This window comes from Hippichthys cyanospilos, chromosome 4, assembly GCF_059441005.1.
Source record: "Hippichthys cyanospilos isolate Australia breed blue-spotted pipefish chromosome 4, RoL_Hcya_1.0, whole genome shotgun sequence".
Taxonomy (NCBI): Eukaryota; Metazoa; Chordata; class Actinopteri; order Syngnathiformes; family Syngnathidae; genus Hippichthys; species Hippichthys cyanospilos.
Window position 1 is genome coordinate 15665434 of NC_142372.1, and position 23052 is coordinate 15688485.

At 39.5% G+C, this 23052-nt stretch overlaps 1 protein-coding gene across 2 annotated transcripts in view; it reads left to right on the plus strand.

The window, feature by feature from the left end:
* plekha7b (pleckstrin homology domain containing A7b) overlaps positions 1-23052 on the plus strand; it is a 75771-nt gene that overhangs the window by 33068 nt on the left and 19651 nt on the right. Inside the window, exons 5-14 of one of the 2 annotated variants that reach the window (XM_088413374.1) lie at positions 6271-6370; positions 7274-7378; positions 7817-7889; positions 8480-8580; positions 14038-14234; positions 15776-16168; positions 17140-17674; positions 19920-20003; positions 21137-21280; positions 22158-22211. In XM_088413374.1, the coding sequence (XP_088269500.1) occupies positions 6271-6370; positions 7274-7378; positions 7817-7889; positions 8480-8580; positions 14038-14234; positions 15776-16168; positions 17140-17674; positions 19920-20003; positions 21137-21280; positions 22158-22211 (1786 nt within the window). The remainder of the gene's footprint in view (positions 1-6270; positions 6371-7273; positions 7379-7816; positions 7890-8479; positions 8581-14037; positions 14235-15775; positions 16169-17139; positions 17675-19919; positions 20004-21136; positions 21281-22157; positions 22212-23052) is intronic. The other variant, XM_088413375.1, reaches the window with a different exon arrangement.

Here is a 23052-nt window from a genome sequence, read left to right on the forward strand (position 1 = left end):
AGCAATTGTTTAATCACATTCTGGCCAATCAAAAAGAACTTCGATCTCTAACGTCGCATGCGTTGGCATCTTTTTTGGAATATAAGAGGACAGTGACAACATGCTAAATAAGCGGCTCTGTGGCGCACTGCAATTGTGGAGTTTTAGTGTTCTCTGCGAGCCCATGTGGGTTCTCTTTGGGCACTCCAGCTTCCTCCTACTCTCCGAAAACGTGCATGGCAGGTGTATTGGACATACTAAATTGTCCTTAGGTGTGAGTGGGTGCTTGAATAGTTTGTCTGTGTGCGCCCTGCGATTGGCTGGCAATCAGTTCAGAGTGTGTTCGTCTACTGCCCATAGACGGCTGGGATAGGCACCAGCAAGCCTTCCGACTCTTTTGAGGATAAGCAGTTTAGAAAATAGATGGATGAATGATGATATGAATCTGTTTTTTTGGTTGCTACACACCAAGGCGAATCTGGAGAATTTGGTCTCTTTGGTCGGAGTTCTTGGTTTTAACCAAAAAAAAAAAAAAAAAAAAGAAATGTACGGCAGATAAGGCAAACCAAATATTTACCACCCATTTGCAGGAACCCTGACTATGCCTCACAGGAAGTGCAATGTTGCAGGCTTCAATTTTGCTGATTCAACAGGGTTTGATCAATATACCTTGTTAAGCGTTAAAATGTCTTTTTCCATTTTGTTTAACAGCCCCCTTTTTGTTCTATTCTTATTTCAAATGAACTCTGAATGATGACCTAATGGGCACATTGAATTGTAAATTAAATTTGAATCAAATATAATAATAGAATCGGAGTGAATGTATGCTGTTTTCTATTACACTACTACGTACAAAAGTGAATATCTTCATTAAAATGGTGTGAACTAAAGCGCCAAAAAATTCCAGGGCAGAAAATGAGTTCTACTCTGACCTCACATACAGTAAAGCTTGCTGCTGGCTGTTTTTTCTTGAGCTGCACTGGGGCTTTTGAGAGAAATATGACCCAATCCGAATAGAAATTAAATTTAGCTACTGCTCGAAAGCAAAAGATCATACCAGAGTATCTAAAATTTACAGTATATGGAATTAATCAGAGATACTTACAAATCACTGTACAAACACCCATCCATGCCCAGTCCGTTTTTCATATAATGTTTGTCTTGCAATTGTAAATTGTTCCTCTTGTTCAGCGACACTCTAGAGCGGTGGTTCTCAAATGGGGGAACAAGAAGGAACGTCAGGGGGTACTCCAGATTTTAAATAAAACCATGCAAACCCCATGCATTTTTAAAAAAATAAATACTAAATTGTTTCAGGAAAATATAAGTTCATAAAACAAATTTTATGTTCAGTAGGTTATTCAATTTCTTTATTGTAAAAAGCCAGATTTTCTCCCATACTAGAATGATTCGAACCAAATTCTCATGTGCCACCTCTTCTTACCTGTCTATATATAGAGCGCACCTGATTATAAGCCGCAACCCCACTACATTTTAGAGGAAAACCAATTTTGTACATACACAAGCCGCACCTGTATATATATATATATATATATATATATATATATATATATATATATATATATATATATATATATATATATATATATATATATATATATATATATATATAATGTGCCCACATTAAAACATGTAAACATATTTACAAAGAAAGATGGTACACAGAGAGAGTTTTCAAAGTTTTAATAACATAACTTAATAATAATAATAATAATATAATTTTCTTCCCAAACGGTGCCTGTGACAGGGCAGTAAAACGGTAGCAACATGGTAGCAACACGCTAGCAACATGGTAGCAACACGCTAGCAACATGGTAGCAACACACTAGCAACACAGTATAACAGGTCTGGTAAAACAGGTCTGGTAAAAGACCATACTGGTAAAAATCATGGTAAGCCGTCTTCATCTTCCTCCTTTGAACTGAAGCCATCGAAGTCATCTTCCTCAGTGTCGGAATGAAACAGTGTCATATAGACGTCGTCACACACTCCCTCAGCCTCTCTCTCGCTGTCACTGTGCCCTCCTCTCCGTCACGCAGCAGACCGGAACCCGTTGGTGATGGTGAATTTTTTGACGCTGCCCCACGCTGTCAGGATCCACTGGCAGACTTGTGAAAAAGTTGCCTTTTGCATGCGGCCAGTTTTAGTGAAAGATTTCTCGCCGCTAGTCATCCAATTCTCCCATTCAACACGGAGCGCCACTTTAAATGCACGATTCACACTAATGTCAAGCGGCTGCAAATACTTCGTTGTGCCCCCAGGAATCACAGCTGGAATGGAGTTTGTCCTGCGTCATATGCCTTTCTTTTTGCATTTTCCAAGATGAGGGTATGTTCACGCTAATTTAATTTATGCACAAGACAGGAAGTTGCACTCTTCCTCGACGCATATATTCCACCGGTCTTAATCTTACCTTTTCTACTTGAGCGCCCCTGGCGGCCGTTAGAAAAATTACATAAATTGGCCGCATCACCGAATAAGCCGCAGGGTTGAAAGTTTGGGAAAAAAGTAGCGGCTTATAGTCCGGAATTTACGGTATATATTTTCACCCTAAAATTCTTTGCACTGATTTAGGGATACTTGGCTGAAAAGATGTTTCACAAGGGGAACTGAAAAAAGTTTGAGAACCACTGCTTGAGAGAATCCCATTGGAATCCAACATTTCTAATACAGTATTAATAATACTGAGAAGGAAAACTGCTTTTTCCAGGAATCAAATGACTTTGTGTCAGAGAATAACTTTTTCTGTTTGGTTTATGCCATCAATAACAACTTGACCCATTTATATTTTGGCCTTTTAAAATTGGATTTTTTTCACACAGAATAATCAACTTAACAGCTAAACCTTCCTTCCTTCCTTCCTTCCTTCCTTCCTTCCTTCCTCCCTTCCTTCCTTCCTTCCTGGATTTTTTTCACACAGAATAATCAACTTAACAGCTAAACCTTCCTTCCTTCCTTCCTCCCTTCCTTCCTTCCTTCCTTCCTTCCTTCCTTCCTTCCTTCCTTCCTTCCTTCCTTCCTTCCTTCCTTCCTCCCTTCCTTCCTTCCTTCCTGGATTTTTTTCACACAGAATAATCAACTTAACAGCTAAACCTTCCTTCCTTCCTTCCTTCCTCCCTTCCTTCCTTCCTTCCTTCCTTCCTTCCTTCCTTCCTTCCTTCCTTCCTTCCTTCCTTCCTTCCTTCCTTCCTTCCTTCCTTCCTTCCTTCCTCCCTCCCTCCCTTCCTCCCTCGCTCTCTCCTGCCCGCTGACCGTCCAACAGTCCAGGACCTAAAGGCGAAAAAAGGGCCAACATTTAATATGATCTAATTCCCTTTACAACAGTAAGAAAGCCATCCTTGACAATCTTAACAAACATGAAATTTGGCCCCTCTTCAGTGCACATATAACAACAAATCTCCTGGGAAACCAGTGCAATGACACTAGTGGTAAACACTAGTGAGTGTCACATAAAACAGCCCCTTGATATGACAGGAAACATCCTAGAAGAGAAGACTGCTGCAGTGGAGGTCATGCGGCAAAGATTAGATTAAAAAAAAAAGGAAGTCACATTCACATGGCAATCTCGATTGCTCAACTCATTCACTGGTACTTCTCCAGCTCAATTTTACAGCTGTGCTGCACACCGGGCAGGAAGAGGTGAAAGTTTATTTTCAATCTGCTGTGAAACAATACAAAAGCGTCTGTAGCAGAAATGTCACAGAAACAGGTCACACATTGTTTTCTGTCATTCAGACGAAGCTGATGATGTGCAAAGGACCAATGAATCTCAGCAGTGGTTGGAAGTATGAAAGAATAAATATGTTCTTACTGTACTAAAATCTTGGGAGTCGGTTTTTTTTTAAGATACTGTATCTGTAATTGATTTTTTTATTCCGATTTTGTTTTTACTTTTACTCAATTTATAAACATTACCTTCCATTTATTGCTTAATCACTATTCACTTGTTAAAGAAATTGTGAAAGAAATAATGAAAAGTTAAACATAGGGTTTGTGTTAGCATAAAAACTCAGGCTTCTGCTAGAAGGCAAAAGTGTTTGGAAAGGAAACTAGAACAGGTTAGTTGGAGGCACTTAAGTTTGAGTTTGATTGGCTCATTCACAACACTGCCACAAAAACATTTATGAGGGTGTGCAGACTTGTGCAAACCATGTTGTTTTGGTAATTCCTTTTTTTTTGCTTTACTTTTTTAGCCTTTTAGATTATATTTGATATGCTTGGTGGGGAAAAATGGAAATACTTACACTGTTCTTTTTTTTTATATCACAATAACTGCAATTTGAGGTGTGTAGACTTTTTTATGAAGCATACATGACCTTTTCTCCAGGCGTCCCAACTCGCTGTGCATGAAACCAGCAAATGGATTGCATCTTGCTGGTTGCAGCCAAACATTGCACTCTATTTAACCTGGAGCTTAATTATTTAACCTCGATTGCATTAAGCTCATTGATCAATAATCAGTTTTGCACATTAGAACAAATCTTAAGAGTTTATTAATTCATTCATACATACTGTATACAGTATGACACATTTCCATACCGTTAGCCACAGTTGTGTCATTCACAAGTGTGACTCTCTAATGAGGCGTTAGTATTAAGTGGCAGCTTCATGTCGTTAAATATCTTTAAAATCTAAACACCAGTGTGTTTGTGTGAAAATTCATTTGCATTTGCATAATCAATGCGCATGATAAGACCTGATGTAAGCAATCAATAAGGCTGATGGGACAATGTCATGCAACCTCCGCGAGGAATCAATAATATGCTTGAGGAACAGATACAGAATACATTATGGAAATGCAATGTAATCAGTCAAAATATTGGATTAAAATATTACTTACTTAAATAAAAGTCTTCTAGTGCAGCAGATACATTGAATTGTAATTTAGAGTATGATGTATTTACTCTTTGTTCATTAGGTAATGTAATTTACAGAGCGTCAGCCTTTTTTTTTTTTTTTTTTTTTGGATGTACGGACATGAACTTGTTGAATGTCCAATTTTCTCCCTGGGCTCCATGTGCCAGCATAAGTGTCTTTGGTGTCGAAACAGGTGGTGTTGCTAATGCCAGGAAATATTCACATCTGTTTTGACTAGAAATCTGAGCTTCATCGGAATTATTCAGCGGAAATAAGCAGAGGTGCCCAACTTATACTCACACTGTGTACTGTAGTGGAAACACAAATACTACCAAAAAAAAAAAAAAATAAGACTCAGGTTATTGTAAAAGTACTGATTCAAGTACTGTACTTAAACCCTTTACTGGGCTCAGCATCCGCTTTCGGCCGATAGTCTAAACAGGCAAAGCGGCCGAAAGCGGCCGCAACAGCCATTGCTTGAATTCTAACGTATCCCTAAATTTCCCTCAAATCCTAAAAATTCTCCCCGGTTTAGGACTTCAAAATAGAAAAACGTGTGCCTAATAAAAGCCCTTCGTGCCTGTTGATACTATTGGCCAAAAGCGTCCGCTATGCCCACTAAAGGGTTAAAGGGTCTTTTGATATTTTAAACTTGACCTGATCGTCTATAAGCAAAAGAAAGAGATTTTTATTATCTTTGGCAAAATGGCGTTTCAAGTTCTTATATCAGTCCTGCCCCTCCCTGAGTGTCTGCTTCACCCCTTTCAGTCGTTCTTGTGCACCGTTGACTGCTTGGTGAGCATGTGTTCAGTCTGCATTGGGTGCTTTGGGGATAGTGCTTAATTAGCGATGTAACAAAGTGAGGACCCAGTCATTTTTTTAGATTGGGCAAAGAATAGCGCTGAGCAGGAAGGCTCAGCGATGGCCGAATGAAGATAAATACCGCTTTCGGGGTGTTTTTGGTGACGAATGCAAATTTAAGAACTGTCACCTCAAACACTCACTATACAATCTCAATAAACTGCTGGCAACAAAAGGTATTTTTTGTGTTGAGCCATTAATTTCCAGGACTACCTTTAACCTGGGCTCAGGCATGGAGTTCACTAGAGCTTCACAGGTTGTTACTGGAGTCCTTTTCCACTCATTCATGTCGACATCCCACATCTTGTTGACGGTCGATTCGTTGTTGTTCAAGCTGTGCACTGAGTAAATTATAGCAAAGTGTGATTTCTTATTAGCCAATTTCTGAGTAATTCAAGGTCACACGTATGTGTGACTTTTTTTAGTGTCATGTGCACGAGGAAAAAAGCCTAAGAGTAAAGAGGGCAAAGTACAGACCTGTTTTAACATGTATGGTTTCAAAGTAAAAAACAATGAAAAAGTAATTAAAAAGTTGCCTTTTTTCAAATGTAGGATCCAGTCCCGCATGTCCAATCACCGATCACCCAGTATGGTCACAGAGTCCTCCAAGCATGTGACCACAGCCACAATGGATGCCACTTTGGCATCAAAGGTGAGAAGATTTGTCTTTTTGTTGCTTTTTAATTCATTTCTCTGGGTGAGAAAAAAAACTCCCAGTAATTTTGATAAAGTGATTTAATCAACTCTAGATGACACTTTATGGTGATTAATGGTTATATTGTGTAATAATTTAGTCATTTTTTTCATTTTTTTTCCATGCATAATAGCAGCACAGCAAAAGGCTACTCCCATAGATAAATGCTCGATGAATTTTCATAACAGTTGTCCCTCACTTTTTGCAGCCTCACTGTAGCACAGATTTTTGAAATCATAATTTATTAAAAAAAAAACACTCAAAAATAAATATTTTCAACATTCAACAAACAGTGACAAAATGAATACATAAAACACACATTATTGTACCACGAATGATGCCCAGGTATATCCCATGCAGACTGAATAAAAGATTAGCCAATTAATTCTCAGCAAACCAATTGTACATACACTATTACTGACACGCATGGGACACACCAGGCCAAGCCCTGCATTTCAAAGCCACAATTACTAACAGTTTTAAAATTTTTAATTCTGAATTAATTCCTCGTGAAATCAGTGCAAGGTTTTGTCACTTTAATGTATGTTTTTCTATGCATACAAAACAATACACTTTTTTGTTGGCCTTTCAAGCTAGACAGCAAGTATTTACAGAAATAAAGCACCTGTGAAAAGTAATTAAGTGTCTCAGTAATGCAAACTCTAGAATGACCTAGTAAGTTTAGAAATGGATGTGCACATCCTTGCTTGGTTGAGCAGTTTCTTATCTTGAGGTAAGGTCACAGCACTTTTTGCAATGGTTTACATTTTTTTTACAAGGTCAATACACCTCTTCAGCAGGTAAGCACACTTGTTTTTTCTCTCTCTGTAAGCAACTTACTTTATCCTTGTGTCCTTGCAGGGATCGAGAGGTTCAAGCAAATGTCATAGTTTCGGCAAGAGGGATCAGTCTATTAAACGAAACCCCAACATTCCGGTGGTAGTGAGGGGCTGGCTCTATAAACAGGTAACTGATCATGTTTGTAGCAACCATTTAGATTGTTTGTTGTTGTTGTTGTTGTTGTTAAATAATTGAAGACGGTTATTTGTGACTTTTAAGTCCAACGACAGACTTGCCAAACCTTTTTTTTAATCAAAGAATGACAGTCTTTCATTGTTTCTCAAACCTACTCATAATAGCTTTTAACCTTCTCAGCCTCACATTAAGTTTTAGTTCGTTTTTTGGACTAAAGGCTCATAAAATATGAAAATTATGGAACAGAGGCGTTCTCATTTAATTGTTACAAATTCCTGAAGAGGGTTAAAAAATGCAAATGCATACATACTCACTTGATAATTCCAGGTACCTAAATTTGTTGATTTGCAATTCATCATTCAAATGCTACAATGAAAGTTATTTTTGTTGTGTTCTTAACCACATGTGCATTTCCCTGTGAACCTCCAGGACAGCTCTGGAATGCGACTTTGGAAACGAAAGTGGTTTGTTTTGTCTGACTTCTGCCTATTTTACTATAAAGGTGAGTGTTAGCAACTGGCAAAACTCTCAACTGTCCAAGTTTCAAGGCATATTGTCTAAACCTGGGGTAAGAAATTCCAGTTCCTCGAGATCCAGGTCCTGCCTTGTTTCAAAGTCACCATCTCCCATCAAACCTGATTCAAATAATCAGCTCATCAGCAAGCTCTGTAGAAGCCTGATAATGATCCTGATGATTTGAATCAGGTTTGTTGAAAGTGAGAGACATCGAATTCCGGTCGGAATGGCTCTCAAGGAACTGGAGCTCCCATCCTCAATTTAAATTAATTGCGATATCAAGAAGGGCGTAGGGGAAGTTCACTTTTATCAATTTAGAACATAGACCTTGGGTTATACCAGTGCTTCTCAATTATATTTTGCCAAGTCCCCCCAAGGAAAGAGAAAACAATTCACCTCCTAGTGTCAAATGGCCTTGCTCATACAGTTGTCACCCACAAATTACTCTACCCTTTCCCATGACTCATAAATCCCAAATCTCTTGTAAACATCGTATATCATCTTGGCCAAACTCGTTTTGTGTGTTTTGGGTGCAATTACTGACATGTTTGTGCGCTTGTGTCGTTGTTGCTTTAGACAGCCGTGAAGAGACTGTCCTCGGTAGCATTCCTCTGCCCAGTTATCTCATCGCACCAGTTGCGCCTGAGGACCATGTCAACCGCAAATATGCTTTCAAGGTAACAATATTTCTTCATGACAACACGATGATGAACTCACAGGCTTTCACTATGTGCTACAACCATGACAACAAATACAGTACACAAAAAAATATACATTTTGGGCCCTTGGAATAGCCTTTTTATTGGTTATTCAGTCTAATTGAGCAATTCGTATGTGTTTGCTTTCCAAACCTAGTTCGTTTTTAGGAAGGCTGACTAGTATAGAAGGCCTTTGTTTGGTTATTTGCTTTGTAGGAACATGTCTTAAGTATCTATAGTGCTGTAAGGTCATCCAAGTTGTGAAAAAGAGTTATTCTTCAAGTCATAGTCTTTCTTCTAGTGTGATGAATTGTTACTCGAGAGGGCAGGGTGCTTACTAAAACACAGACCTTCACGTTTTCACTGTCATGGACCAGAATGATCATCTTTTAAAATATTTATGTTTTGTGCCAATGACGTTTTTTTTTTTAATGGAACGGTAGCTGACACCCTTGACTAGCGCTTATTTTAATATTTAGTCAATTGAGCACTGTAGTGATGAACTGTGACCACTGGATGGCAGTGTTGCTCATGTTGTCAAAGAAAGCATTATATACTACACATTCATTACATAATTGTTATTCAAATATCTCTCTCTATATATAGGGGTGATGCTGGAGCATCTATTACAATAATACAGAGCATCTTTTTTAATTATACACTTGTAGATGCAAGTGAACGGGACAATGCTTCCACAAAATGTTTAACATTGCGAAAAGAAGTCAAAGAAGTTTCTCTAAAAGCATCTCAATTCATTTCAACATAGTTCCTCGGCAGCTTACCAGGTGGTGGCAACGCACTACCTTTGTCTAAGCACTTCAAATATTGTGTTTGTCAAAAAATAAAAAAAAAATAGTAACATTCAGGTCTTTCTCCTAACAACAGTATGTTTATATTCTCGACGAAATGTTTTCCTAGCACATCAGAATAAGCTCTGAGGATTTCTTCCAGATGGTCGGGGTCTGGCCGTTAACCTTTTTTTTAACAACCCCCAGTGATGGCTGTCTCTGCTGCAGTGGATCTTTTACGTATTCCAGGCATGATTCCTGCATGAATTAGCATATGTACAGTACGTCAAGCACAGCAGACTTTTCTCTTGTCTGATTTTTTTTTTCCTCCCCTTTCATGAATGGTGGGCAGGGAGCAGAAACGTTTGGGTTTCATTCGCACTAATTGTGCTAAAGATTAATTAATCCATTTATTGTAAAACAGAGCAAAATTACAATGTTTTGTAATGTTTTGAATGGTACTCAGTGAAACTATCAGTCATGGTGCAGCAACAGTGGTAAGATTTGAACAGGTGACTGTGGATAGCATTTAAAGAGTGTTTCCCTCTGTGAACTCTACCAGAAGGTGGTAAATGCATTCATTTATTTCCGCTTCAGCGACAACAGTCTATACTGTACCCTGCCTCTGTGGAAATTTGGTGCCTGAATATTTGATGTTGCGTAGCGGCTGTAGGCCATTCTGTTACAATCATCCATGAGCCTATATTCTACTTTCACTTCTTGGCTCTTGCATTTACATGTACAATATGTGCCCATAAACTTTGGAATGAGTCGCGTTTGCCTTTAAATGTCATTCTACAATGTAAGCTAATTGTGCAGATGGGAATAGAAATGATAGACTATGCTTGCTTCCAATCCCTGCGGTCTGCAGTTAACTGTGGCTTATATGCAAAGTGGAGTGAAAAACGCTTGTGTCACCATTTTTCACATCTATGAGAACGCCCATTTCATTTAGTATTTAATTCATAACCAACGAGCCACTTGTACAACAGCATGTGATAGACAGCTGTAAAATGTAGCCTATATTGAATGTTGTGATGGATGAAGACAGTAACTAGAAGTGATGTCTTACTATTGGAATTGTTAAGACTGTGCCACCTTGTCATTAACAAAAATGGGCACCTGTTTTTCAAGTAACCTATTTACATTCGGTATTGTTTTTTTCTTGTGTTAAAGGAATTATTTGTAATTGTAATGAACCATAATCACCAAGGTTTAATAACTGGAGTTGACCCTCTCTAGGCAACTACATTTGGTTTCATTCTCATTTTTCATTAGCAATTATTGAAATATGATATTAACCCAAGGTAATCTTATAACCTAGTTTATTGTCGTTCAACTGCCAAAATAATTGGCACTAGTAACTCATTTGAAATTTATTGCAAAAAGTTTTCAATGTTCGTTGTTTAGCATTTTCTTGTTTAGCTTGTTGGTTTCAGTTCAAGTCAGTCAACCTCATAACATATTTTGGTGAATTTTGGTTGTTTTTTTTTCTTTCAAAAAATCTGTACCATTGTTCAGTTCGCTCATGCCTTATAGTTTTACAAATTCTTTACCAATCTGAAGTGTTGGAAATGGCATGCACTCTTTTCAGGATGCAATGCTACTTTGGGGGTCAATTGAAAAGTGATTTTGGAGCTATGAGGGTTATATCCAACACCTACGATATGCACTCGTGAAGTTAAAAGCTGCTAAATTATTGAGGGGTTATTCATCTACTCATTGGTGTTTCGTCGGCTAGCTTTGCTTCAACCCTGAATTGATTTCTATGACTTGATCATGCACTGCAATGCTGGCATTTGACCTTTTTTTCAAAATATCTCATACGGTACTTGCATTGGTGAAAATTTGGTAAACACAATAGCGAGAAAAATGTATTTGCGTGAGCTTTTTTTGTCTTAGAGTAGCCATGTTTTTATTTCTTTTTCTTTTAAAACAATAACAAATAAACAATTAAGAATAGACGCATGTCATTGGTGAGCCATTTTTAGAACAGGCTCGAAGAGTACCAAAGTTGACCTCATTAGAGATTTAAACAGACAATAAATAAATAAATGAATAACAATTGCTTTGCAAATCCCACCACCTGAAATTTAAGACCAATTCGCCTGAGTTGTAAGGGACCACCTTGCTTTCATCCACTTGCTTATTGGACCGAAGGAGAAAAAAAAAAACAGCTTACCAACTATCATGCGTTTGGAGTCGTAGTACCTTAAGGTATTAACTTTTGTTTGATGACGTCGTTCAGCATGCATTGACCGTGTTCTTTGTAATGACCTGTCAAGGAAAGTTAACAGTCTGAGCCATTTGTTGTTTTTCATGTCTTCTGCTCTGATCTCCCTGTTGTACTTTTCTTTTCTTTTTTTTTCTTTATTTTCCTCATCTCACTGTGTCTCTCCCATTCCCCGTTGGTCAATTGCCTTCCATTGTGACCGGGTGTGTGTGCGCGGGCGGCGTGAGTACCGTTCTCTCTGCGAGCGGCCGTCCTGAGTCACACAAGCTTCCTGTCTTGCATGAATACTGTAGGTATTTGATTTCACTTCAGCATCATCACCAGTGATCATCGTCATTATCATCCGATGCCTCCTCATTCTCCCGCCGTGCAATGTGCATTTCCTAAATGTGCATTAGTAGTGTGTTGTCATGAAGCAGCAACATCAGGTCCATCAATACCAGAGCTCTTTGAGGTGCTTTAATTTGAGCAAATTGTTTTTGCATTATTTAAATGGTGACCCGTTTGATATTGGATTTGCACTTAAGGAAATTGGATCAGCAGGAAACTGCAGTGTCAGTGCCTGAGTGACATACACAATGAGCCCTATTTACCAAAATATGCTATAATGGGCAGATGTCAAAATTGGGTCTTTGGCTTTTGTTTGTAGCACAAGTTTAATCGAGTCAGAGCGCCAGCATCAACAACAGTGCGTCTATATGCTCTGGTATTTGTCCTGACAAGCTCTTGCCATCTATCATCTGATCATTATGGAAAAGACCAGTGGTGGGAAGTACAAATCCATAGTCAATGTACTGAAATCATTCTGTGCCAGACAATTCCAGAAATGATGATCGCCTTTTTGGCTGATTTTTATAAAGAGCCATAGACAATTGTGTTCCAAAATTATTCGTACATCAAATCCAACAAATAAATTTTGGAAAAAAAAAGATTTTTTTTTCTACCTTGTATTAGTTTTTAGGAATGAACAGTAGAATAGAACTAAAGTTTCTGAAATTCAGCTGCACCTCACATAGCCCAAAGAAAAAAAGCGCTTTGTGAAAAATAAAAAAAAGAATCAAAACAGAGAAATCATAACTAATATTTTGTGGATAAAGCTAGTGGACTGTGCAAATGGGTAGAGGTATAGCTCGCATATACAGTATCTTCACGTCTGTTGTGTACTTATTGTATGTTTAGTATGTGAGAACATTTACCACTCTGGAAAAAAGACATTCTTTGCATTTCATTTGTTTTAATCATTATTACTGCTTGTTGCCATCATCACCTTGTAGTAGTACTGTAGTTCCTGAATCAGCTTCAGGGTATAGCCACGAGTCAGTGCATTTTACTGCCCCGTATCTCTGTTTACCGCCATAACTGCAGACTTGTTTATATAATAGAATTGTAAAATTGCCTTTAGGTTTTATGATTTGAGTCCTTTCTAGACTTCAGCTACATGTGTGGCTTTTCAAACTCAATACGTTTACAGCCTATATATACGCTGATAGTTGGATTGTGTTGCTAAAATTAGCATCAAACTCAACCATATGCTGATTGTTTGTTACTAGTATGCTGATTAATAATACCAATAATATAATTTGATTATCAGATTTTGTGTGTGCGCAGATTTCAGCAGCTGTCTATGTAATGGACACAACTGATCTATGTCATTTCATATGCTGAAGGATGCTAATGTTCAATGTTTCTCTTATAGAAGTGGTTCTTAAACTTGCACACCAAGCACCACTTCAAAACATACTTAATTGTCCAGTTACCACAATCATGAACAATGTTGAAATGCAGTAGCAAGTAGCATGAGTGTTCATCAAAAATTATTCAAAAAATTATAATTGGGGACCATTTTAACAGTTTGCCCAGTTTGAACATTCACACTGCATGTGTGTAATGAGTAAGTAAAAATATTATGCAAAATTTACTTCACATTTACAAGTTTAATAAACATTTTAATAAAATATTTTACTTCAAATTAAAGTTTAAAAAGGTTCTATTGTGAGTACAAATGTACAGTATTATAGCAAAGAGTACAATACAACAGAACTGAACTTAGGCAGTGTTGTATTTGTGTACCGTTAGATGTACAGATGGGTTACGTAAAATTTTCTGACAAATTGTATTGGTATGGATAGTTTTGCATATTTACTTAATTTAATTATGATTAAAACACATTTGATTAGGAAAAAAACTACAAGGATGATATTTATATCAGTAATTTGCAGATATCCCATTACTAATGATATCTTTTCCATTGTATAGTCGGTAGCGAGAGTTGCCATAAACTAAACAATGTTTTTGTTTATGATGCACTTCCTTGCTTCCCCTTTTGAAAATGTTGACAGCCGTCAGTCTCTTCGAACGCTATTGTCGGCCATTTTAATTCTCACATCTGCATTTGCTCTGTCTTCCACTTGACAGGCGAGCCACACAGGAATGCGCTCCTACATCTACAATAAGAACTCTGTGATTGGCTCACAGGCGGAACACTGCGGGATGCGAACGTATTTCTTCAGCGCGGATACACAGGAGGACATGAATGGCTGGATCCGGGCCATGAACCAGGCGGCGCTGATGCAGCAGAGTCACACCATTAAGAGGTTGGTCTCACCCACGGAGTAAGCCTCTCTCCTCATTGGCTGGGCTTCCATCTGTATAACTAACGTCCTACCCCCCTTCATAAAGCACGGCAATCTGTGTGCAATGAGTTGAGGTGATGTCGTTAAAAAAAAGAGACTGGACGTACCATTTTGACACCTGTTGTACTTATATTTGCATTACCAACGAATATGATCAATAGCTTCCCTACCTTCATGCGGCCTCATTTTATCAGGTCAGGCTATGGCCATCTGTTCAGGGCCATGATAATGTCTGATGTGCAGCTAGATGAGGACCGAAGCCCTCTGCCAGCTGGACATAAGTCTTAGTCAAGGGAGGTACTTCTTTAGTGGGTCTTACTGCACCTCAATACAATAAGTGAACTGTCCCTGTATGTAATAGTAGGGATAAATGAATTGAAATTTAATCTTCATTCTGATTTATGCTTCTCACGATGTTAGATATGTTATGAAAGAATGGTGTGTGTGTGTGCTTACAAGTTCCTTTACAAGTTCCATCCTGAATGAACCACGATACTTGTGCAGTATATATGAGAAGAATGATATTCTGCCGTCCGAGCATTCTTTAATTTTTAATTCAGTGGCCAGCTGGGGTTTACATAATCAATTGCACACTGCATATGTTTAAATATGACATTGTATATTCAAATACGCTGCGATCCACTGACAACCAGTCCGGGGTGTCCCCCGCCTACTGCCCGAAGACTGCTAGGATAGGCGCCAGCATGCAGGTGACCCTAGTGAGGATAAGTGGCTATACATGATGGATGGATGGATTGATGCAAACTTAAATACATACTTAGTTGTAAAAAAAAACATCACCAGTGCTAATGCTAGCAGTCAAGCAAAACCCCCATTGACAGGCTTAGAGAAAAATATCATTGAGTTCCATTCGTGATATTCTTCAACCAATGAATATTCTCTCAAAAAAAATTGTAGGAATACATACAGACACATAAAAAAGCCATGTTTTTCCCAATCAGTACATAAAGTTAATTAGTAAAACTTAATAGCATATTTTTTCTTCTGCTGTTTATTCAATCTTAAAAAAGGGTGTGCCTCATGCATGCACAGCACCACACTGCCCATTAAAAGGCCAAGATCCACGCAGGAGAGTTAAAAAAGGTCATCCTTCATTCATGCGCAGCACCACACTGCCCCTGTGAGGCCAAGATCCACACAGCAACAACAGACACTATTGTATATATTGACTTATTAATCATATTCAATTTATTTTTCTTTACTACTAATTGCCCATCCCTGGATAATGCAAACTGAAAATGCCATACCTTTAGTGCTGTGCTTGTAAATTATTTTTGCAAGTACTGTTTTAGCATCTCTCCAATTGCGCCACCTGGATGCCTGTTGCTTAATAGCAACATACTCAACCTCAGCGTTCCCCTAACTTTATTGAGCCAATACACTTGAGGAAAATTGTTCTCCGGCTTCAGGATGAATGCTCTTGAAAATGGATACATGTGTTTTTGCCTCAGTACTGCACATTTTTATTATCAAATGACCTTTTCTTTTCCTCCTCTCAGAGAAACAGAGAGGCCAGAAAAATATGTACAGCAGGCTAACCATGTCAAACAGCCCACACCTCAGTCAGAGACATTTCCAAGGACAGACAGAGAGCATCCTTGGGACAACGACGCACGGCTGGCTACAGGAGAAGAGGGAAGATACATGTTAGAAGTCCAAGGAAGGCCCAGGTTGTCAGATCCAAGGGAGAGACTCTCTCCAAACTTGGTGGATGGCGTCCCTCAAAGAAACGGCCATCTGAGCGTTCAGCCGGTGTCCGTGCCGTCAGAACACCACAATGGAAACCTGTTGTATCAGAGAAGGGCTGACACCGAGAAACATGCACAGAGGAAGAGTACGCTGGCTCAGGTGGAGCACTGGGTCAAAGTTCAAAAGGGCGATCCGCCAAAGAGGTGAGTGGCAGTCTTCAAAGATTTTTATTCAACTTGCTTTCCAGTCTGTAATCAAAAGGACACAAACGCAGCTAAATAATGCTCTCTAGTGGCCAACATTGCATCCTGCCTGTCAGAAATATGCTAATGGTGAAACAGTCGTTACATCCTGCATCGCCTGATATAGAACTAACTTAACATGGGTACAGCACTGCGCCAAATTTATTCGAAAAGCTGTTGAGTAGTTCTTCAATTTCTCTGATATCCAGCATGATGTCCATGTATTAGTATGCTCTTTGTCATCACTTTACTAGTAAATGCTACTAGTATGGAATTACCTGGGGCGAGGAAAGGGGGTTGTCCAGTGACTGATGGTGCCAAGGCCGCATGCATTCCATGGTTGAAGTTGTCCAGTGCTTTGCGCCCTTTTTCACATCCCAAAGTCTACTTGCGGGGGTGGGGTGGGGGTTGCTTTATTTCAGTCAGTTGGTAGGCTTGAATTTTTAGTTTTTTTTAAATATATACAATTTTGTTATGGATATCAGTGCTTAACAAGTGTCGTTATCATGTTCCAATAGAATTGTTTAATGAAACATGAAATGTTACATGTTTCATGCCCGCAGATGTGTTTGCATTATGGTTCTAATCTGTTTTTTGATTTATACTGGCTTTTGGAAGGTTGTTACAGCGAATACTTAAAAGACCATACAAGTCAAAAGAAACTGAAGTGCAGGAGATAGCACTCATATGGATCATTGTTCATTTGCCTTTATTTTAGCATAAACTCAACCATTGATGTGAAAACATTGATGTTTAATAAATTTTATGTTGTTTATTGTGCAACATTCATTTATTTCCACATTGTTTAATCATAAACATTCGTTTTTTTGCCTGTGTTTGACATTTTAAGATAGCTATCAAGGATATAGAGTGAACGCTTTAACGGCTTGCCCTTGAGTTGTAGTTAATAGCTTGTCATTTGTTTCTGTCAGCGCTCCCTCTGCCGATTACAACCTCCCTCGGCGAACTCCCCCCTTACAGCCCAAAGTCAACACGGCAGATTCGTCCTGTCAGTCACTGCCAAAGTCTCCCCGCCTCCCGTCCGGCAGCAACTCGCCCTCCTTCAACCTGCCCAGCGACTACAAGTACGCACACGACCGACTGAGCCACTTCCGCATGTCCTCAGACGAGCGCGTGGCCACCAAGGAGGGTATGGTGTGGCAACTGTACGAGTGGCAGCAGAGGCAGCAGTTCCGACACGGCAGCCCCACGGCGCCCGTGTACACCGGCCCCAACTTCAGCGACTCCTCATCTTTCACCGTCACCGTGGAGATGCCGCGCTCCATCTCTGTGCCGCCGTCCCCCTGCGAGGTCCCGCCCTCCATCTCCCCTTCCTTCAAGCCTCTGTCCCCTCGCAGGCCACACACGCCTTCGGGCAGACGGACAGTCAGGCCGCTTGATGATTTGTCAAGTGTGGACAACACTGGATCAACCTCCCCGGGACACATCTTTACTCGCCTGTCACAGGTTTGACATGTTGTGCTTTGTCACAGCAAATCATCTAGTCACCTTCCTAATACTTTGTTTGTACAGTATAGTCTAGTACAGTGAACCCTGGTTATTTGTGGTGGTAGTACGGTTATGAAGCCCACCCCGAGTAATTGATTCCCTCCAAAAAACAGTTTTAATTGCCTTTAAATGCCACAAGCTTTGGACAAAGATATAATTTTGTCCATAGAAAACTCCTCAACTCACTTCATGTTTTTTGTACTAAGATATCACAAGATAGTTGCAAATCATTCATTTTTATTCACATGAAGCTCCCTAGCTAATTTCAACATGTGCCAATACGAAGTGCTGTCCTGATAAAACTTTTTCACTTCCAATATGATACTAGCAGGAATAATACATAATGTTTTTTGTATGAAATGTTAGAAGATATGCGATAAAGTGATCTTATTCAAATAAAGAATAGTCAGCCAATATTCCAAACTTTTAATTTACATAAAATTAATCAAACACAAGAATGTACTGCATTTGGATAACAAATATAACAATGCTTAAAGGACTCTCAGAAATAACGCCAGTAAAAACTAATCATACGCTTGCAAAATAAAAATGAATTTTCCACAATACATTCAGAATCATTATTTTGCCATTACGTATATGATAACAACAAATAGTGGGACAAAAAATATGAATTAGAGTAGGCGCGGTGTAAAGAATGGATTTTAGTTGTAGACCAATATAATGTAGGACCGAAGTACTACCTTTAAAGCACCTCAGCTCATTTCCAACATAATTCCTTGGCACCAAAGTGTTACATGACTCTAGTAGAGCACAAATTTGGTATAATATAGGGTATAATATATATATGAAACTCCTCAACTCAGTATGATTTACTACCTTTAAACAAAATGCCGCAGGAAACATTAAAATCCAAGCAATAAAATTACACAATACTAAAGTAAAGAGCTACCTTTTTTTTTGGCACAAAGATGGCAGCAAATCACTAGTTTTATCAACAGCAAACAAACATGTTCAGTTCCAATATAGTTGCGTGGCACCATCGTGTCTTGCTTCGAAGCAGTACTTTTATTACCTTGGCCTGAAAGCAAAAACATAAGATGGCTGATCTGAACTTTCAGCAAATAACGAGGGATAAAATTTGCGAACCACAAATATGCGAGGGTTCACAGTATATTCATTATGCAAGCTACTGTTCAGATTTGAACATACTCACTTGTTGTCCATCGGGGGGTCAAGTTGAATTAAGCTATGTAGATATCAAAAGCATTTTGAAAATTCAGCTAAATGTTGAGAGGCTGACGTGCATTCCAAGATTTCCACAGTCCACAGGTGGTTTGAGCCCGAGCTCTTCTCTGATTCCATCCACACATTGCTGTAGTCAAAAGGCGGGCCCGTCATCCACGCCCTGTATAACCATCGTCAACCACATTGGCTGACACACACACACAGACCTCGCATTTGACCTCTTATATACACACGCAATCTGCCCCCATAATGTTTGAGACTAATTACAGGCGTATCCTTATAATATGGATGAGCTGCAGTATATTTTCAAAACAAAGGCGACCACAGTGACCATGCAAAGGAGCAAATGTTTGTGTGAACGACTAGCAGTTCAACTTAAGTTTTGGTGCACCCAGTATCTTTAAGACCGAGGAGGCTCTGGTAATAGCGATGCGTCGGTCTCAGCGGATTATCATGAAGAGAGATGTTTTATTAGCATCTAATTCAATGTGCCCAGGGCTCAGCAGCACCCTGTAAACATCTCGATTCCATCTCAAACATCAGCCGCGCTCTCTTTCTTCTCATCCTGCATTTAAATAAAAAACCTATTATACAGCAAAAAATAGTGGCTTGGGAATCTCAGAGGGAACGTCTCACAGTGCTGCTCTTGCTTGTAGCAAACAAATGTTATTTTAAGAAAGCAGGTTCGCTGTAATTTATGTGGAGTTAATTAAATCTCTTGTTGTTTGTGTCCTTTTAAGGCTGGCGATAGTGGGCCTGCATGCTTTTTGCTAATTCTGTGTGTTAAGCAAAAATGTCAAATCTTTCCAAGCCCTGTAGCGTCAGAAAAGTCTGTGCACACCTTGTTTCCAATAGAAAGAAAAAACTGCTGTGTAGACATATTTGTTTGGGAGCAATGTTTTGAACTTTTACGCCTTTCGGTGAATTAGACATTCTGTTTGATTTAACATTATGTGAGCCCGGCTTAACACGTGGATGCGCTCGCTTTCCTCCGCAGACCTCCCAGATGGCGAGACGGTCCATGCCAGCCATGGGCTACATCACGCACACCGTCAGCGCACCCAGCCTGCACGGCAAAACGGTATGAATCCCTTCCACGACACTTAATAATTCCACTGTAAAATAGCAAGTCATTTGTGTTTGAATGCATCGGCCCATAGACAATGTGAATTATTATTATTATATATTCACATATCACATTTTTATAGTTCTATAGTAAGCCCCCTAAAAAAATATGTCACAGTACTTCAGGAACCTTGAACAGCTCATGCTTTTTGGATCTTGAATTCACCGATCACTTTTATCTACATTATATTGCATTGTCGATGTTGCGTATGAGACATTGCCAATTTGTTAATCAATTTTGAACAATTTTACATGATGTATTATTAGGCTGGTAGCATAACTGCTCAAGTACCGTAAAATGTTGTGATTAGCAAGCACTCATGTGGTATGCGCTCTCCCAACAACAGCATTGAATAATTTATTGTTAAATTGAACTTTTTTACACATTTTCAGAGCGCATATAATTACTGTAGAATTCCCTCTATTAGCATGAGTGCCCCCTCTATTACACTATTTTTGGGTTCAATCAAATTTACAGAATTGATTTTGTTCAGGGCGGCTCGTGGATGAGTGGTTAGCACGGCTACGGCTTGCTTTCCTGTATAGCGTTTGCATGTTCTTGAGCTGGCGTGAGTTCGCTTTGAGCACCCTAGCTTTCTTCGACACTCCAAAAAACATGCATGTCAGGTGTATTGAACACTTCTAAATTGTCCTGAGGTGAGATTGGGTACGTGAATGCTTGTTGGTCTCTGTGTGCGCTGCAATTGGCTGGCAACCAGTTCAGGGTGTCACCCTCTCTACTGCCCGAAGTCACCTGGGATAGGCGCCAGCGAATCTATGATCCTTGTGAGAATAAGTGGCTATAGAAAATGGACGGATGGATGATTTTGTTCAACTGCTGATTCAATCTACAGAGGCCATCTGTTCAGGGTGCTCCATCCAATCAGACCATCCCCAACAGGCTTTTAAATCTACTTGCTCATACCTGTCCAATGACCATTGATCAGCATTACTTCCACCAATAAAGGCCTTATCTGACCACCTTTAGAAGCTTTCAATGTGCCCACTCTTGAAATTGGCTTTGAATATGTTTGAAGTCACTAGTAACTGCCGGCTCCCTCTGTCTTGTAAACCCGGGTGTGGCTCCAGCCCGAGGAGCTGACTCTGCTGCTCATTCAGCTGCGGCGACACCAGGCCAAGATGGCCGGTGCGCAAAGCCCCGCTGGCGTCGGCGGAGCGTTCGCTCAACTGCGGCATCAGCAGCCCAACGGCTTCCTAAGCCCCGGCGTGCAGGTCAGGGGTCTCGTAATTTCTTAAACCTCCTTGACATCGCGACCCCCTAGGTGGTGCATCATGAACCACCTTATACCCACCCACTTGTCTCCCAACCCGATTGATCCTGAACATTCCCTCCCTGTCATTCATAGACAGTCAGTTTCCTTGGACATCATTGCACGAGACAGTGTGCAGATTCGACAGACACGTGTTGACGTGCAAAGCATGTTGCTTGTTGTTTGCACTTTCATTGATACTAGTGACCACATAAAGACCATTCATGCCTGCGTTTTCCATTATTTTGCCCTGTTATGAGAGAAGTTGCCGTGGCACTTTGTGAAGTCAGTGCCACGCTTGGTCTCGCTCTGTGTGACCGCACTCCTACTTAAATACTTAATTTCAGTTCTGCTTGCGTGTAAAAAAAGACAAGGACACTACAATGGACCTTTTCATTATGATGTCACAAGTGTTTCCATTTGACAACACCTTAAAAAAAATCACTTGTAAAGAAGCCCTCTCGGCAAATTTCTTGATTTTTTTTTTTTTTTTATGTGTGTGTTCAACCGCTGCTATAAATTACATTTGAACAGGTTGATTCAAAAATAGACATGAAAAGATTTTTGAGCGAGTGACTTTTCTGTTGCTCAGAATGATAATGTGCTAGCCATTATATTTAGCTAAATTACTCAACGGCAACCCAACCAAAGATTTACATACTTTCTGGCAAATGTCTTCCAGAAGCCAATTGATGCCCCTCTCAAACTTTATGAAAAGGTCCACTGAGAGCAACTAAATTTTTAAAGTTGATTTTTAGCTCAAAATACGTAGTCGCTTCATTTCAAATGATGTTGCAGCTTCCTTTGGAATGATGCATTTCTTCACTGCTCATTTTAAGGCTGATGATACTTACATACAACTGAAGAAGGACCTGGAGTATCTAGATCTGAAGGTGGGCCCCATTAAATGTGATTATCCTTTCTTTCTCCCTCCTGTTTTCTCACACTTGCACCCCCCCCCCACCCCCCCACCCACCCCTCCTAACATCTGCTTTGCTGTTTAATGTCTACTACAATATATATTTGTTATCCATCTATCTGGTTTTGTGAGAGTCAGAGTGTCTGAGCAGAGCTACATTTAGTAATTGAAAGCCACCACAGTGCATCAGGACCTGGGACAGTCCATTCAATAATCAAGGACTGTGAAAGTAATCCTCCTCATTTCTTTTTTTAAAAACAGATCCAAAGTCACGAGCCGCTGGTTGTTTTGGTTCAGAGTGGCTTTGAAAATGCTACTCCAACTTTTGGAGGCTGTTGGAATGTAAGGAAGGTGTTTATGCAAACGATTTTAAATGATGGTGAGGTTTTGATTAGAATGCAAAATACTACTTTGGTGATCCTGCATGTCATACGGCAACCTTTTCTTGTTGTGCATTGTCGTCTTTTGCTTTCATTTGAAGGAATTGGTGATGGGATTTGTGGTGGTGAACAGAATTAAAAGATAGAATTTTCAATGTGATTGCTTGAGAATTTAGTAGGACATTCTGTACCTATTTCATTACTTTATTTAGACATGTATACCTGAGATTCCTAAATTTCAGTTTTATTAAGAATGAAAAATAAAATAAATCCTGCTGAATTCTCATTAAAATGTGCTCTACACAGTCAGTTGGCGGTTTCTGGAATGTATGATGTGAGACTGCACCTCAAACTATTCCTACCTTATATGGTTCTCTGTTGCTTTAAGGTAACCTGTTGAAAATTTTACTGGCTTTCTTACAACCCCGTAGGAAG